Source organism: Lycorma delicatula, chromosome 8 (assembly GCF_047948215.1).
Source record: "Lycorma delicatula isolate Av1 chromosome 8, ASM4794821v1, whole genome shotgun sequence".
Taxonomy (NCBI): Eukaryota; Metazoa; Arthropoda; class Insecta; order Hemiptera; family Fulgoridae; genus Lycorma; species Lycorma delicatula.
The window spans coordinates 106,489,834-106,507,300 of NC_134462.1; the positions used below are offsets into that span (position 1 = coordinate 106,489,834).

The 17,467-nt window shown below is 29.7% G+C and overlaps 1 protein-coding gene across 2 annotated transcripts; it reads left to right on the top strand.

Annotated features, from left to right (window-relative positions):
* The first annotated feature begins 3,784 nt into the window (after positions 1 to 3,784).
* pzg (putzig) lies at positions 3,785 to 16,783 on the top strand. 2 transcript variants are annotated; one of them, XM_075373250.1, is made up of 5 exons: positions 3,785 to 4,115; positions 5,119 to 5,293; positions 7,693 to 7,889; positions 10,986 to 11,020; positions 15,518 to 16,783. In XM_075373250.1, the coding sequence occupies exons 2-5, from the start codon at positions 5,160 to 5,162 to the stop codon at positions 16,310 to 16,312; spliced, it is 1,161 nt and encodes a 386-aa protein (XP_075229365.1). In that variant the 5' UTR covers positions 3,785 to 4,115; positions 5,119 to 5,159; the 3' UTR covers positions 16,313 to 16,783. The 2 variants fall into 2 exon arrangements, with proteins under 2 accessions (XP_075229365.1, XP_075229367.1); XM_075373252.1 differs by having other exon boundaries at positions 3,785 to 4,010.
* The last annotated feature ends 684 nt before the right edge of the window (positions 16,784 to 17,467 follow it).

Genomic DNA, 17,467 nt, shown 5'->3' on the forward strand with positions numbered 1-17,467 from the left:
TAGTTATTTTTTATTCCAAAAGATAAAATCAACATATTGGTGTAAATACGAATAATAACTAAAAAAAGGAAAACATTAGTTTTGGTTGCTCAGCTATACACGATTCAAAATTATAGACATATTCTACGGTAGCCAATCTGAGCAATATTGTGACCTTTTTTTGGCGAAGAAATTAACGGTGAACTGAAAGAATAGCACATTTTATTATAATAAAGTGTCGTATACTTTTCTTCAATATGACTATCCAGTTGGCGATGTGTTATGTGATGTGATGGTTAGTTTGAATCAATTTGTCCACCTCCTTTTGATGCATCTGATTAGTCACTGAAATTAATCCACCGGGTTGGTCTAGCGGTGAACGCGTCTTCCCAAATCAGCTGATTTGGAAGTCGAGAGTTCCAGCGTTCAAGTCCTACTAAAATGAGTTATTACATGGATATTGAATACTAGATAATGGATACCAGTGTTCTTTGGTTGTTGGTTTTCAATTAACCACACATTTCAGGAATGGTTGACCTGAGACTGTACAAGACTACACTTCATTTACACTCATACATATCATCCTCATTCATCCTCAGAAGTATTATCTGAACAGTAATTACCAGAGGCTAAACAGGAAAAAGAAAGTCACAGAAATTGGTCTATCACTGCGAGATTCATCCTTAGTACTTGCCTTTTACCATCTTCTGATGAATTAAACTTTATTGCCCGTTTACTCACAGTATTTTGGTCAATAGTACCATTAATAGTTTTTAGACAATGATGAACATCACTATCATTCACTTTTTCTGCTGCCAAAAATTTAGTCACTACATATTGTTTTGACTAGTTAACATAGCAATCATACTTGACTAAACTCAATGGTGATTGAAAGAAAATGAGAGGGTGTGGGTCAACAAGTTTTGGAATGTTGGTAGTAGGGAATGAATTTACAAGTCGCAGCAACTGTCACTTTGTGCTTCATTTTGTTCTTCCAGTACATTTCATTGTGAATTGTATTACAGCCATCCCTTGTAAATATTTGCTGAAATAAAAGCCAAGTCATATGTTTTCAGTATTTTTTTTAATTTGAATTATTTATATTGCCAATCAAATAAATTCAATAAATAACTAACAGAAACATTTAATGTTATGTAAAAAATAATAAAGCAAAACAAAAGTTACTATAAGTTTATATAACATATTATTTAAACTCATAGGTTTTTTCAACAATAAAAATAATACACATACTTTGCCAACCAAACTGGGCTGGAAACTGCCCATGTAAGAAGTTGAATTCAATAATGAACTGTTCTTTTGTTGTAAATTATTAATGGGACTTTTAAATTATGTAGAGAAAATGCTTTCAGAAGTTGTTTTTGTAGCTAATAATGGAATTTACTTACCAGTGATAGCACCATTGTTAACAGCATTCCTACCAGAAATGTTTTTATTTAAGAAATTAGTAAATTTATAAGCCATGAGAGCATCAATCTATTAATTAGTTAATATTAATCAATCTGTTAAACAAACTATTAATTAGCTCTCAGTTACTTATCACATATAATATTTGTTGTAGAGTATGGTTTTTATTCATACACAAGATTTCTTCTTTTTTTATCAAACTCCTATTTAATACCAGAGGAGAATAATAAAGAACATTTTCAAGTATAAATATATTACTTATTTATTCCCCTTCCAGTAATTACATGACTATCCATAATTTCAGCAACTCTAATTTATTTTTCATATAGTGGTAAGTAATGAATTTTGTAGCATATGAAAGGCAGAGGCTACCATTTAATGTTAAGAGTTATAAAATTTTATTTGGAGCAGTAATTCAGCTAAACTTTATTCACATTCATATGACTTTTCAAATTGTTTTGTTTTCTGTTACATCATTAGATATGTTTACGTAGATAATTGGATCCTAATTCAAAAGCTATGTTTTTTCAGCTATTTAGTCATATACAATTTTTAAACCTATTATGCAAATCAGATCTAATCCATAAAAAAAAATTGTTGAATGCAATTGAAATTAATTCTAATGACAATCTCTGTAGCAGAGAGGTAGTGTCTCGGCCTTTCATTCAGAGGTCCCGGATCTGAATTCTGGTCAGGTATTTTTTCCGGCCAGTATTTTTCATTTGCTACAAAATTCCATATCCCATGCACAAGCTTCAAGATTATAAGGTGATATCATCAAGCTAAAAAAAAAAAAAAATTAGTAGGGAATTCTATATTGTAGGGAAGTCACAATCAAAATTCTGTGTTCTTTAAAAACATTCTACAAAAAACTCCAGGTCATTAGTTAATGAACTGGTTCTGGAGTAAGACCCATTTTACTCACATTACTGGATGATCTCCAAATGGATGTGCAGTAATATAACAAGCAGTTAACAATACATGATAACCATAATTAAACTAAACATATATTGACTGAATTCTGTTAAGTTTATCTTTCTTTTTTTCTACAATAGTTATTATAATTTTTAGATTCTTAATCAATTAATATATATTCACTTTTAAATTCCCTGAATATTGATCTTAAATTTTCCTCATAAAGTTACAGTTTCTACAAAAAATCTCAGTCCCTTGGTATAATCCAAGTGGTTCTCTTGCATTAATCTAAAAAGCATCCTCTAAACTGTATACTCTGAACTGAATTAATGGCATACCTTTGAAAATGTAGTTTTAAAACTACTCTTCTTCATGTCATTAAAATATCATACTCTTCTTCAACTGGTGCAGTCTATTCAAATCAAAGTGAGATAGGTAATTCAAGTGCGATTTTTAATACTATACAAAGAAAAATTATATTTTATTGTAAATTGAACCTTTGATATTAAGGCATTAAGGACAAATGAGGCTGCTTTGTGGTTAGTGATTTAATTTTTTCATATGGAAGAAAGCAAAATGATTGTTTTTTTTTTCATATTATCGGTTATTCTTCCAATACTCCTAAATCACTCATTCTTAAAGTGGGCTATAACACCCCCTTGTGGTCGCTGGGGGGTCTTCAGGGGGGGGGGGGGGGTAGAAGGCCGATAGAAAATTGAAGGCGTTCTAGGAAGGCGATGGCTGATTTAAAAAAAAGGTAAAATTGTTTTCTTGATATTTCAAACTAAAATTAAATACCTACTACACTAGTACAACAAATTAAAGGAACACCTATATTTTATGATAAAAAATGATTGCATTCAAACTACTATAACTTAGCATCCAATAAATTTAGAGATGAATAAAAAAAAATTAAAGCTTGAATACTCTACTTTTTGAATAATGTTCTTCAGATATCGAAAATGATCAAATTTAAAAAAAAATCAGGGAGAATAGTTTTAAAAATTTGAAAGTTTTTCTTCGTGTTTGATCGAACGCATGGGGAAACGAAATTTTTCATTGTACTACATTAAAATCGTTTAAAAGCTTAAGACTTTAGCTTTAATTAATTTTTTTTGTATATCTCTACAATTTGTCTGAACCGAAATATTCCAAATATATGAAAAATAATTCCTGATATGATTAAATATGCGTTTTAATTGCTCTCGTTTAAAATGTAAGTTTCAACTCAGAAATAGGATATGCCACGTTTAAAAACAATAATTGCATTATTATTTTTAATAGATGGTAAGTTTAAAACTTTTGGGGGAGCTAGAACATTTTTCATTCTCAATGTGGGCAGTGGGCGAAAAAGTTTGAGAAACAATGCCCTAAATGAAATACTGCTAAAGTAAATGAAACTCCTAAATTATGTACTTTCTCCAAAGAGTTCCCCCAGAAAAAGCACCAAAGAAGAAAGCATGTGACGAAGGCATTTCTTTATTAGCGATAAAGAGTTGTTAATTAATCCCATATAAATTAAATAATTACTGTTTTATAATAATATTTTATTTATAAGAAAGAGAAAAGATGAAATTATGAATTTCAAGAATTTTATTGCATCGTTCTCTTTTATTATTTCGTTTTTTGTCGACCCTGATACATAATGGCGCATTTTAGTGTGAAAACTGAATGTGAATTGAAAGTTTGAGGTTAGTTTAAGATGTTTTCGTAAGTTGGCTTGTGTTTTTATTTCCTTCGAATTGGATTAGTAGTACAATTATTTGACAGTTCTCCTAATTGTATTTAGGCAATTGGTAAGCTCATGGTAACTGGTTTGCTAATACGTGTTACACATTTTCCTTGATATTTTGTCGTTTAGTTGGTAAAGTATAATACTTATGGGTTATCGGAACAGATTTTAAAGTTGCATATCTTCTTTTTGTGTTTAGTGAAATATTTGTTCTTTTACGTGTTAGTTTTATAAAGCAGTAAATATTTTAATAATATTTTTCATGCTTTAATTTATGTGGTATTAAACACGCATACATTTTTCGGGATTGTTTCTACTTATAATTTTAAGAATAAAGGAAGTTTTAAATGAAAAGAAAATGTATAATTTTAGCAAATGTGTGGATGAGTCTTAGGTCTAGATTGTGACAAGTAAATTTGTTTGAAGTAGTGGTATATCTAATGTTCTGTAGTATACATAAACATATCTGTGGTGTTGATTTATTACAGTTAGGTAGCAAAACGGCGTTTCCAAAAAGAACAATATTTGTGAAATATTTATTATCTTTTCACTCTGGTTTTTCAAGAATTTTTACTGTTGAAACTTTGATAATTTAGCTTATTTACTTTAATGAGATTTTTATTTCAAATTTTCGTTTTTTTCTTTTATTTTTTTTTTTAAGTGTCCACTATTGGTATTTTACATATTTCTTGTGAATGTTGAATGATGTCATGAGAGCTATGGAATGATGCCGTAGAAATTTTAAATAAATAAATAATTTTGAAATTTACTTACGAAAATTTTATAGATTTTTAAATAAATTAATTTTTTTGAAAGTGTGCCTTGATGTGTTATAGGCTTTGTTGTGACTTACATTTTAGTAGATAATAAAATTCAAATAGAAAAAAAATTTTCTATTAGTTTGGATACTAATAACAATATATTTTTTGTATGTTAAAAATTTAAAATTGTGTGTTGTAGGAGTTGTTTAAGATAAATGAAAAGCGCTTAGATTTTCTTTTTTATATATTAATTGAAAAATCCTAATACATATTATTTTATTCAAAATTCTGTTTTTTTTCTTCTAGGCATGTAATTGTTTGGTATTCATTCTCCAGCAAGACGAAAAATGGGTACTGAAGGATTGAATTGTTTTGTTTGTGATGGGGCTGCAGTGGGTCGATATTTTACCCTTGCAACATGCCGTACGCAGACCTCAAAAGTTAGACTTATTGAAAAGTTGGGTCAACTTGTAGGTGATAAGTAAGTTTCACTTTTTCAGTGTTTGCAACAAATCAGTTTTGATTGTTTATTATAATATTCATCAACATTATTTTTAAGAGAAAGGCAGTATTTCAACTTATAATTACAGATTAGACTGACATTTTTTAATAGTGACATCATGATATCCAATTAGACTGCAGTTACTGTAAATGTTTTGGTCATAACCATGATATTTGTTGACTTCAGGGCTGGCTGTTGAGATAAAATATTGTGGCAGTTGATGAATTTATTTCTTGTTTGCTTTTGTTTATTTTCATTCATACTTTGTTCTTATTAATGTACAAGCATAGTTTATTTCTACTGCTGTGATGTTAAAAAATGTGAATTTGCCAAACAATGAAGAAGCTTTTACTTTTTCCCATTTATTTTAATTTTATTTTTTTTTAATATATATACTGAGCACTCTATGACACCATTTTGGAAGTAATCAGTTAATTTTGGCTTCCAGATATGTATCTGGTTGAAAATGCTGTAAGTAAAATGTTAATTTTATTAATATTGAAGTAGTTAAATTTACAGAGTACAGAGATTTTGTATCTCAGGGTTCACAACTCTGTAAAAACAACAACAAAAAATATCACTAAATTAAGTGATATTCTATCAATGTAAAAGTACTGATAAAATGTTTGTTTGAAAAGAAACATGTTTAGCAGTTTTTAATACAATACTTGAATATTTATTAATAAAAATAAATATTATATTATTATTTTAACACATTTTTATATCAAGAAACAGGCACAACCAGCTTGTAAAATTATAAAATATGAAATAATTATGAAACAGATATAGTCTGCATGAAAAATTAATTTAAATTCGCTGCCAAAAGAAGCATGATATTTCAGAAGAGATGGTCAAAAAAGTTGTCTGATCACCATAGTGTGAAGTAGTTTTTAGCCAAAATACAACAAAAATGAGCTAATTTACTTTTTCAGAGGTGCGCATCTTTTCAGTAGTGGTTAGAAACCATGTAATAACAAGTGCCTCAAAATTCACGCAGGATTTAAATTGTGTGCCATTATTTTCTTGCTGAATTAAAGTAATCTTCAAGGCCACATGTAATAAATGTGTTACTGTTTGTTAATATGGAATGCTAAACAATGGAGGAACAAATGACGATCATTCAAAATACAGAGAATGTTTCGCTGAGACTGTATGCAAATTAAGTTGCATTTTCGGTAGGAGAAAGTCACTTCAAATGAAGTAATTGTGAAAAGTTTAAACAAACAGGTTTGGTTGGAGCCAAAAAATTGCTGACTTATTGGCCTTTCAGCTGAAAACACGGTGCTACGATTGATAATGTAACGGAGCATTGCAAAATCTCATTGCTCCAAAAGTTACAGCAACTGGACATTCCAAAAAGTACAGTACAGTGCAGTGTGTTTTTACGAAAAATCTACATCTTCACCCATTCAAGATTTAGCTAACCAAGGAATTAAACCAATCAACCATTTGAAATATCAGATTTATCACATGGCAGCTGGAAAATCTATAAGTGAACTGTGATTTTGTTAAATAAAACATCTTTACTGAAGAGGTTTATTTCCATGTGTCAAGGAAAATTGTCACATTGGTTGTATAGAAAAGCTACATTCAATGTAGCGTATGCATATCTTATGACAGTTTGGTGTGGATTTCATACTGGTAATGATTGGGCCATCATTTTTTTTTAAATGGTGAACATTATAATTTGATACTGGATTTTTTGTTGATTTTGACAGCATGATTTAGAATGACGTCTGAAACAATCCACTTATTACAGAAATTTAATGGATGACTTATCTTACACAATAACAAAATGAATTGACCACCAATGTCATTTGACCTCACAATGTGCAATTTTTTTCTGTGGGGATTGATTAAGTTTAAAATTTATGCTACAAAATAAAAACGATTTCAGAATTGAAGGCAGGAATTCAGTTATTTTTTTCTTCGCTTGATGATATCTCCACATAAGTTTGAAATTTGTGCATGAGAAGTGAAAATGGAATTTTGTAGCATATGAAAAATGCCATTTCTGACCAGGTTTTGAACCTGGGACCTCCAGATAAAAGGCTGAGATGCTACCACTCCACAGAGATCAGTGAAAAGTGATGTAGAATTTTGACAAAGAATTTGAGAGTATAAATACATTGTGAACATAGTCAGATGTCCTATCCTACGCTTAATAGTTAAATCTTTCAAATAATGTATTAATTTTGTGAACTAATAAATAAATAAAATTGTTTTTTTTTCTAAAGTAAATCTTGCGTTTATTTTAGGACACTATAGTATTTTGTGTATTTCATACTAATGGTTATGTTTTTATATTTTAGTATATTTTTATAGTTTTAACTGATCATTAAAATATATATATGTGTATATATGGTTGTTTGTTACAGGTATATGGTTGTTATTTCTGAAGAAGATATAATATGTAGAGGATGTGCATCTATGATGAATACCTTAGATAGATTAGAAAAAGAAATGAATTCATTGAGAACAGTTGTACTGCGATACCTTGAAAAGAAGTACGAACTTGAAGAAGATGAGCTTCTTAAAAATTCCTTACCATCTCAGAAGAATTTTAGCAAATTAGGTGGGTATCTTAATTTAGTTTTTTTTTTTTAATGAATTTAAAACGAGATTAAAAAATATTTATTTGGTACCACTTGTAAAACTTTGTGTTTTTTATTTTACCTAATCCTTGTGTCATGAAATGGTGCAGCAGATTTATATCTGCTGCACCATTTCATGACAGTACATTTCATGTACTGTTTAGTGCCATTGCATGACAGTGATAAGTAATTAATAATTTTTTTGAGTTTTTGTTATTGATGTTTAATAACGATAATATCATTTGTAATGCTTCACACCATTATTCAGTTCAGTGGAAAAAAGTGCTTCAATATATGTTACTTTGTAGAGTACGATGCAGTTTTATAGTTCATTTTTATGAGTTTTATTCAGTGTTATTTTCATTAATTTTAATTTACCCTGTGTTTTTGTGCCAATTGGGTTTTAACAATGAGTGATTCTGTTGTGAAACATAAACCCGGAAAACCCTTAACTGAAAAAAAAAAATCGGCAACATATATATATAACCTTAAAACAAGATAACTCTAAAATTGCAGTTGTAGACATTGCTCGGAAAGCAAGTAATACAACAGGTGTTAGTGAAGGAACGGTACTTGCGTATTAACGCCACTGCAGCTACAGCTTTATTTAAAAACAAAGTATTCAATCGGATTTCGGTGGAAAATGACCCGATATAGTTTAACATAGATTCAAAACAGTCTCTTTATTTATTTTATAAATATAATTTAACCAAACTTAACCTATGCTCGCTTCGCTCGCTAACCTTGACTAATTAACACCGTAATTTTTTGAGTATTTATTTAATAAATTCAGTAATTATTGTTATTTAAATAATAAATAATTGCAATCCAATAATTTGAATCCAGATCGTTCCAAAAGTATCACTATTAAATGAATGGTGACAGTTTTATGCATTGGTTTAAAATTGCGTATACTGAAGATATATGTTAAAAGTAGAAGTTTTAAAAACAGTAAAATTGGTTAAACAAAAATATATTAATTATAAAGTTGATGAAATAGCAAAATTAAAAAATTATGTTGTTTGCGTCTTCATCCATTCCGTTGCAATTTTAACCTGAAGAATTGATTTGGGCACAAGTCAAAGGCTCTTTGGGAGTAATAACACAACTTTTAAGTTAATTGATATAAAAAATCTATTGATAGAAGGTATTAATAAAAAAGATTACAAATGCTTGGACAAATAGTATTCAACATGTAATTAAACATGAAAAAAAGCACGGGAAGCGAGTGTGCAGCTTGTGTGAAAGTCTTGAAGATATTGTGATAAATTTGGGAAATGATGAAAGTAGTTCAAAAGACAGCAAGCTTATCAGGTATTGAAGAATTACATTGAAGTAACAAATATTTTTTTTTTGTTTTACTTTATGAAATTTTAATATAGTGGTAACATACTTTCTTAAAACTTATATTTTTAAGATAAATATATCATTTTATCACAATTTTCTAATATTTGTATTACAAGTTATTTTTATTTTATTTTTATGTTACAAGCGAAGAAAAGTGATTTTTTTCTCAGATGGATTACATTAAGTTAAATTTAAATCATCATACTGTTATGTTTTGGTTTGCTCAATGCTTTCATGAAACAAATTAACAGTTGCCATTTAAATTTTAATACTTTATGTTACTCTCTTGCTTTTCTAATCCATTTTGTGTCTGCCCTTTTTTACACTCAGGATTTATCATTTTAAGCATAGATTTTTTGCCTACTCTTTAATGGTTTACTTGCATTGTTGTACACAACCTCTATATATATCTTGCTTCATCTACCTCCTTCCCACATTATAATAATCAGATGTTGTATTTTTATATTTAGAATTAATATAAAATAAAAGGATTAATATATTATAAATGTGTAGGAAATTTACTTAAATGGTAGGTATAATTTATATACAAAATTTTTTTATTTTTATACAGGCCATTAACAGATTTTGCCAACTTTTTAACTGTTAATCTTAGTAAAACAAAATTTAGCAAATGTTTTTACCCTGATACTATCTTTTTACTAAGACCCCAAGCACACCCTATGTGGAGCAGCTCAAAGATTTTAAATGGAAAGAAAAGAGCATGATATTACTTTAAAGTTTTGGCATAAAAAACTGCAGACTATGTCAATCCTAACCAAAATAGGTTATGCACGCACACACACTAACATGAGCACACAAATGTACACACTATCAAAACACTAATTAGATAAATTAGACTTACCACATTAATTTCCAATCAATTGCTAGTTCTCGCAATATCCTGTAATACATATTTGTTCATAATACGTAATCCTGTATTTCTTCATAATATTATTATTTCAAAATATAAACATAATTTTGAATAATATGACAAAAGAATACATTTTAAATTTCCCATTATAATTTTGTCATCAGTTTTAAAATGACTACCATCTAAAATTCCTTTTAATGTAGGAAGGAGGTGTCTGACAGACAGGGGTGTTGGGTGAATATTGAAATTCTTCTCAACTAAGTTTTTTTAACAGCATTTGCTCCAGAAACTGAATGAAAATGATGGTATTTTTTGAAGCAAATTCTGATACTGTTTGATAATAGGCTGTGTATTTTTGCAGGTTGAGTGTTTTAAATAAGTCTGTTAATTTGTTATTATTGTTCCAACTAGCCTGAAATCAACAAGAAGGAAGCTTTCTGATCTCAGAAGATTCCTTTTTTTTCCCATGTAATATCAGTGACTTTTCTCTGTAATAAGTAAAATGATGAAACTCAGTGGGTTTGGTGTTTTATGACAGATCCATGTTTCATCATCAGTGTATCAGTAGAATTTATCATCTCTTGTTTATATTGAACAAGAAATGCAAAGGCGTTCTCATTTACTTTTTCTTTTCTTCTTTAGACAGTAGTTAATCTGTTACAAAGGATTTATTGCATACATACATAAAATATTACGAGTTTCTTTTTTTGTAAAATTTTAACATCTCACATTTAGCTTTCATTTTTTGTTAGCAGATTATTATGTGTTAAAAAAAAAATATGTCGACTGTTTATCATAATCTAATTTATATATCAATGATTCTTTTCATTATATTTGTTTTCTTTTAATTTTGTTTTAGGGCAGAAAAAAGGATCAGGCTCTAATGACTTGGTGGTAAGTATTTATTTGGCCCAAATAAGTTTTATAAGCCAAACAAGTTTTGTAAGTCACACAAAAAATTGTGTTTGGCTTATAAAACTTATCAGTTAACAGTAAGAAGGAATGATATATATATATATATCTTTTAATCTTATATTTGGCTAGCTGTCTGGTTTTTTTGGTGTGATTTTGTTTTGCTATTTGTGAATAAGCGTTTAAATCAATTAAATGTTATAACTGATAAGTTATATTAATATATATTGAGATTAATCATACGGGATGTCTTTTTTTAAATTTTATTGTGAACTAAAGATAGTATGTGATAATAGGCTAGACATTTAAGAAAATATATTTGTCCTTTAAAGGATTATAAAATATATATATTTGTCCCTTAAAGAATTATAAAATATATTTTTGTAGATATTTATATAATATAAATTAATGCAGATGTTGTTTTCTTGTAGCTAAAATTTAAAATGAGAAAATATATATTCAAAATAAATAAAGAGTAAGTTTGAAGTAATTGACTAAAAGGAACATATTTTTTTGAGTTAAAAGTTACTAGAAGTGAAAGAGTTTTATTTTTGCGGGAAACATTACAATGGGTGGGGGGGGGGGAATGTAAGAAAACAGAAAGGTTGTTAAAAACAGATTACTCAGAGGAAGAAAAAAAAACAATTTTTTAAACAGCTCAAATGCACTGTTTCTGGTTGTGGATCATGAGAAAATAGGGAAGTTAAAGTAAAGAATTACAACCTCTGAAATTTATTGTTGTAGAAGAATGTCCACTAAATTAGGTGGACTGATGAAGCATAATTGAAGAGGTTATGAGATGAATCAAGAAAGAAGAATGATATAAATTCTCGCTACAATATCTAGATAAGTATTTTTAAAATACTAAAGATAAATAATATATTGCTGGGGTAAGAGACAATAAGTCACAAAAAAAAATTTTGAAATAATATTTTCTGACAGAAATTTCAAGTATCAAGTCTAAAAGTGAATTTTGGGTGGGAAACAATAGGGAGAGTGGTAAATAATTTTATAAGAATCTGGTTATTTGATTAATAAAATGAAGTTGACATAAACAAAATAAAATACAAACTACATAAATAAAATAAAATAGATCATTCACTGATTTCCTCTAACAACAGGAACAACAATAAATAAAAAATTACTAAAAATTCAATTCTCAATCATATTTACAGGAGTAAATAAAATAATGACAACTTGACAGAACTAAAAAACTTTTTTTTAATGAATTCCTTAATTTTGGAATGAATTAGATGAAATGAATTGTGTTTAAGAATCCTGAATAAAAATGTAATCTTATGCGCAAAACAGTTTTTTGATTAGGATTTCTGCGTTTTTATTGGAGGGCATCAAAGTTCCACAGTAACTACTCTAAAAATACTCAGACTTCAGAAGTGGTCTGACTGAGATCAGCTGATCCTGATTGGTCAAGAATGACTCAGGGAAAGAACTCAACCAATTTTCATCAAATTTGTTACTTGCATATATAAATTTCAATGAAACTGATGTAATAGTTTGGAGGTTTCTGGGGCTGAAAATTTTATACATAGGCATATATATATATATATAAAACATCCCGAAGTATTTTTCATGATTTATTTGATACGTATATTGAACACTGTTCACGCACAACCATACTTTTTCAAAACAGAAATTTATTTCTAAAATTAGTGATCATTCTTTTTTTTTTTTTTTACAAAAAAGCTTATTTACAAGCTACAAGTATGAATTTTTATCTAATGGAACTCTATGCAAAAAATGTAATCAAAACAGTGTCAAGCTTAAACCTTCATTCAATTATTTTCCTACTGTATGAAGTTTCTTTTATATTTAAATATGACATTTTTTCTACATACAACTGTATGCTCAAATATATTTATGTTGAGCTGATGTTTTTTGCAAACCATTTATATGCTAGATTTCAATGAAAGAGGTGTATGAACAATATGTATTATAACTTATTTTTAAATAGTATTCTTAATAGTGTTTCGTATTTTACTGAATTCATCCTGTATGTTTTTATTCATCACCTTCTGCAGTGGTAACTAACTACCTTAGTAAACTCTTTCCGAGCAGTATCTCTCACTTCATCATATAGTAACGAATTTCAGAGGTAAAAGATACAAATGGAAGTATTATTGTTGAATGTTGGTGATTTGATCGGTGAATTAAATGCTTCATTTACATTCAACGAGTTGTCACGCACACTTAAAAACTCACGTGACACCTCCTCTGGACCTGACTACATTCATCTTAGTATGCTGTCATATCTTTCGCATTTGATGATACAACATCTATTGAATGTTTATAATGATTTATTCTCTGCAGAAATTTTCCACCCAGCTGGTCAGAAGCTCTTGTCATACCAGTACTTAAACTTGGTAAAGACAAAGCAAGTCCCTCAAGCTACCACCCTATTTTCTTGACAAGCATCTTATGCAAAGTAATGGAGAGAATACTACAGACGTATGTGGTACTTCAGAGATATGGCCTTTTATCTCCAGAACGTGGTTTCCATCAAAGACGATCCTGCATTGACTGTTTAGTGCCATTGAAACAGCTATTCAAAATGTTTTTCCTACTATGCCAGCATCTCATCACTATCTTCTTTGATATCACAAAGACGTTGGTCACGGCCTGGTGATGTATTCTACACACCCTCAAAGAATGAGTAGTCAAGGGCAATATGCTTGCTTTTATTAGGGGTTTCTTACTTTCCATGTTTGTGTTGGGGATTCTCTCTCAAGGAAGTGTATTAAGTGCCACCTTATTTTCTATAGCCATCAACAGCACTACTAAATATCTGCAGCCACCTGTTTGATGCTCCTTATTTGTTGAAGATTTTGCTATAAATATTGCGTCCTGTGCAACAGCCACAGCAGAGAGACTACTACAGAACACTATATCTCACCTTGAAGCTTGGTCCAAGGTTGGCTTCACATTTTCACCTGAGAAAACAAAATTTGTAGTCTTTTCTTAGATGTGAGACCCCTTTATTCCGCAAGTCTTTCTCAGTGGAGAGCTAATTGCTATCCCTCCTGATGTCGGATTTTTAGGTTTATTTTTTGATAGCCACCTTACATTGGTCAATCACATCAAAGAATTAAAAACGAAATGTTCCAAACTTTTATGTATGCTGCAAGTCCTTAGCAATACCAATTGGGGTGCTGATCATTTATGTTGCATTTTTACTATTCCTTAGTTTGTTCCTCTTTGGATTATGGTGTTGCCTACTCTTCAGCGCATAATACCGTGCTTAAAATGCTGGATGCTGCTGTATATCATGCTTCCTTCGGCTTGCTACAGGTCCGGTGAGCCATCACTTTGGGATAGGTGGGACCAGGTTTTAGCATCTTATTTTACTCGTCAAGGGACAGCCAAATCACCTGGTTCTTGATCCAATCCTTGGAAATCCAAGGTCATACATATTCTTATTTGTAGCGACTCTTGTAGTGTTCTCAAAGCCTTAGAAAATTTTTATTCCAGACATTCTATTGTCACTGAAATCTACAATGCAGTCGGCGAGTTGTTGGACTGTCACAGTACACAAGTGTGTGTCTGCTGAATCCCTAGCCACATGGGGATTCTGAGTAATGAACGTGTAGAGTCTGTCACTAAAGACACATGTAGTCATCTTCACTACCCGTGTTATTTACATCCCAAGAGTGCTTTACCATGTAAAACTCACACTTTGAGCAAAGTGGCAAGATGACTGAACGGCTACAGTAGATAACAAACCGCAGTACATTAAAGTTTTTGTGTTGCCATGGGACAAATTTGTCGTGAAGAAGTGGTCCTCTGCCGATTGTGGATAGGACACACAAGAGCTACTGATGTCAACGGTAAACGCACCAGTGTGCATATGATGCAACTGCTGCTTGACTGTGCGCCACATCCTTGTGGATTTCATGCGTTATGTGGCCTTGCATCATAAATTTAAATTGCCTGGGAACATTTGTCGAATCCTGGGCAATGACAGAAATTTTGAACCGTGTAATTTTATTTCTTTGACATATTAGTATTTTACATAGTATTTAATGTTATTGTTGTTACAACTCTTTATATTTTATATTAATATTTATTTTATATATATATATATATATATATATATATATATTTATATTTTTAGTTACTTTTTTTAGACTTAAAATCATAGTTATAACTTAAATAGATTTTGACTGTTTCCTGAAGATAATAGACAAGAACTGATACATGACTGAATGCTGGTTAATTCAACTTGTTTGGAATATATTCATTGTTCTTTTTTGTTAAATTAATAAACAGAAAAATGCTAACTAATAATTATGAAAAGAAAATTATTGATGATCCTTTGATCAGTTAATGGTTTAACAGTTTGGTTGAATTAATAGAAAATCTGCATTTTATTTGACATTATTATGATTGGTGTGCCTTACCTTGTTTACAATTTAAATCTACTTCTATTAACATTTCTTTTAATTTATATCAATTTTGTTTTAGGCTCGTAAACGTAAGGCAGCAAGCATGGATGGTGAGAACGATGAATGGAACAGTTTAGACAGAGACAAAAAAGATGGTCGATCAAATACATGGCTACAGTGTGACAAATGCAAGTATACTACTCTTTACAACTCATTCATGATCCATCACATTCGTAAACATGGTGAACCTTCAAAAAAATCTCTGACCGAAGACAAACCTCAGACTGAATCGTCGACTTCTGCCACAGAAAAAACGACTGAAATTACAAAATCCTTGCAAGACAGTTCACAGTCAAAAGAAGAGTCCATACCTTTACAAACAATGGAAATAATCGATGGTAATAATAAACTGAATAGGGATCAAAACAGCCACACCATTACTGCCATGCAAAAAGATGATTCTATGTCTGATGAATCTGAAACAGTTGAAATGATAGCGGCGGAAATCAACGAATTTACCGATGAACGCGTCATGATATCGAATAGTGCTGTTGAATCTACTGCTGATTCTCAATCGGAGAATGTAAGAGATGTTGGGGCTGATGGTCAGGAACATGTTACATTACAGGTCGCCTCTGGTGAAGACTCTATTGATGGTTCAAACACTATTTGTATGGTCGATGAAAACGGGATGATAGTGCAAAAAATGGAGCAAGCCGAGGATGGTACTCTGTACGTTCAGGTAATGGAAAATCCTGATTCTACGAAACAGGTGCTTTCAGTCGGAGAAGACGGTTCTGTACAAATGGTTGAGGTTATGTGGGATGAAATGGTCAATCCTGAAGCGGTTGAAGATGATAACATTCCTTTTTAATATTAAGATAATTTCTAATGAACATCTGTTATCTTATATTGTGGTATAGTTTGCTCATAAATAGCAGAAATAAAACTTTCCTTATATTGTTATTATGTATCTTCATATGTAATTAATAATTATAATTTATTATCGTTTAATTAATTTAAGTTTGTAATTAGGTCAACGTGAATTTAATTACGGTATCCAAAGACATTATTATATTTAATTTAAAATGTTAATTTGTTTATTTTGTACTATTGAATGAACTTTTTTGTGTATTTCAATGTTTGTTTTGTTTTTGTCTTCTTACATTTATTTTCTGGTTATGCAACTATAAAAATCAGCATGAACATTTTGTTAATGTATTATTTTGTAAGCATTTACTTTTCAGTTTTGTGAATTAGTTTTATTTAGTTATATGTTTATTAATTGTATTCTATTATAATTTAAAAGTGTATGTTTTGTGTAAAAAATACAAATAGCACTAAAAAATTAAATAACGTAGTTTCATTACTTCTTTATATATGTTAACATATTTACACAATATTAACCCATTTTGGTATTTTAATTCAAATGCATGTACTACTTTTTCATTTTATTGTTTGTGGATATCCATGTTTTGTCTAGTGCTTCTACACTGTTAATTTTGTTATCTAGCCCTTGCGTTGTTTATTGGTCAGCAATCTGATCTCCACACCCATAATAATGTGTGTCTTTGTGGTTATAGTCTTGAAGGTTGATCTATTCAGTGCTATGATTGTATTAGGTAGGTGTTGTCCTCAGTAAAGGATTAATCAAGAAATGTGTTTTCTTTCATTAAGAAAAACATTAACAAATCAAATTTGCCAGATGGGAATCTGGCAAATTCATTGTTCTGTTAATGTTTGTGGTGTTGAATTAATACCTATCTACTAAGTGGTGACTTCACTTGAGTAGGTTTATAAGTGAAGTATTATCTTAACTTAGTTTTTATCATTTAAATTCAGAGAAATTTTAGTATGAATTATTTAAATTTTATCAAAAAAGTATAAAAAGTAGAAGTTGTCACATGCATTTTTAATTGATTACTGCAAAATAATGCTAATTAAAATACAAAGTACAAATAGAATACTTAACAGTCATAAGAACTTTACTATGAAAAAAATATATATATATTTTTTTTTGTAAAAAGTG

Bases quoted from the DNA above. Each gene is read 5' to 3' on its own strand.
- pzg (XM_075373250.1), top strand. From the start codon at position 5,160: ATGGGTACTGAAGGATTGAATTGTTTTGTTTGTGATGGGGCTGCAGTG. The intron at 5,294-7,692 runs GTAAGTTTCACT...TGTTTGTTACAG, and splicing joins GGTCAACTTGTAGGTGATAA to GTATATGGTTGTTATTTCTG. The intron at 7,890-10,985 runs GTGGGTATCTTA...ATTTTGTTTTAG, and splicing joins GAAGAATTTTAGCAAATTAG to GGCAGAAAAAAGGATCAGGC.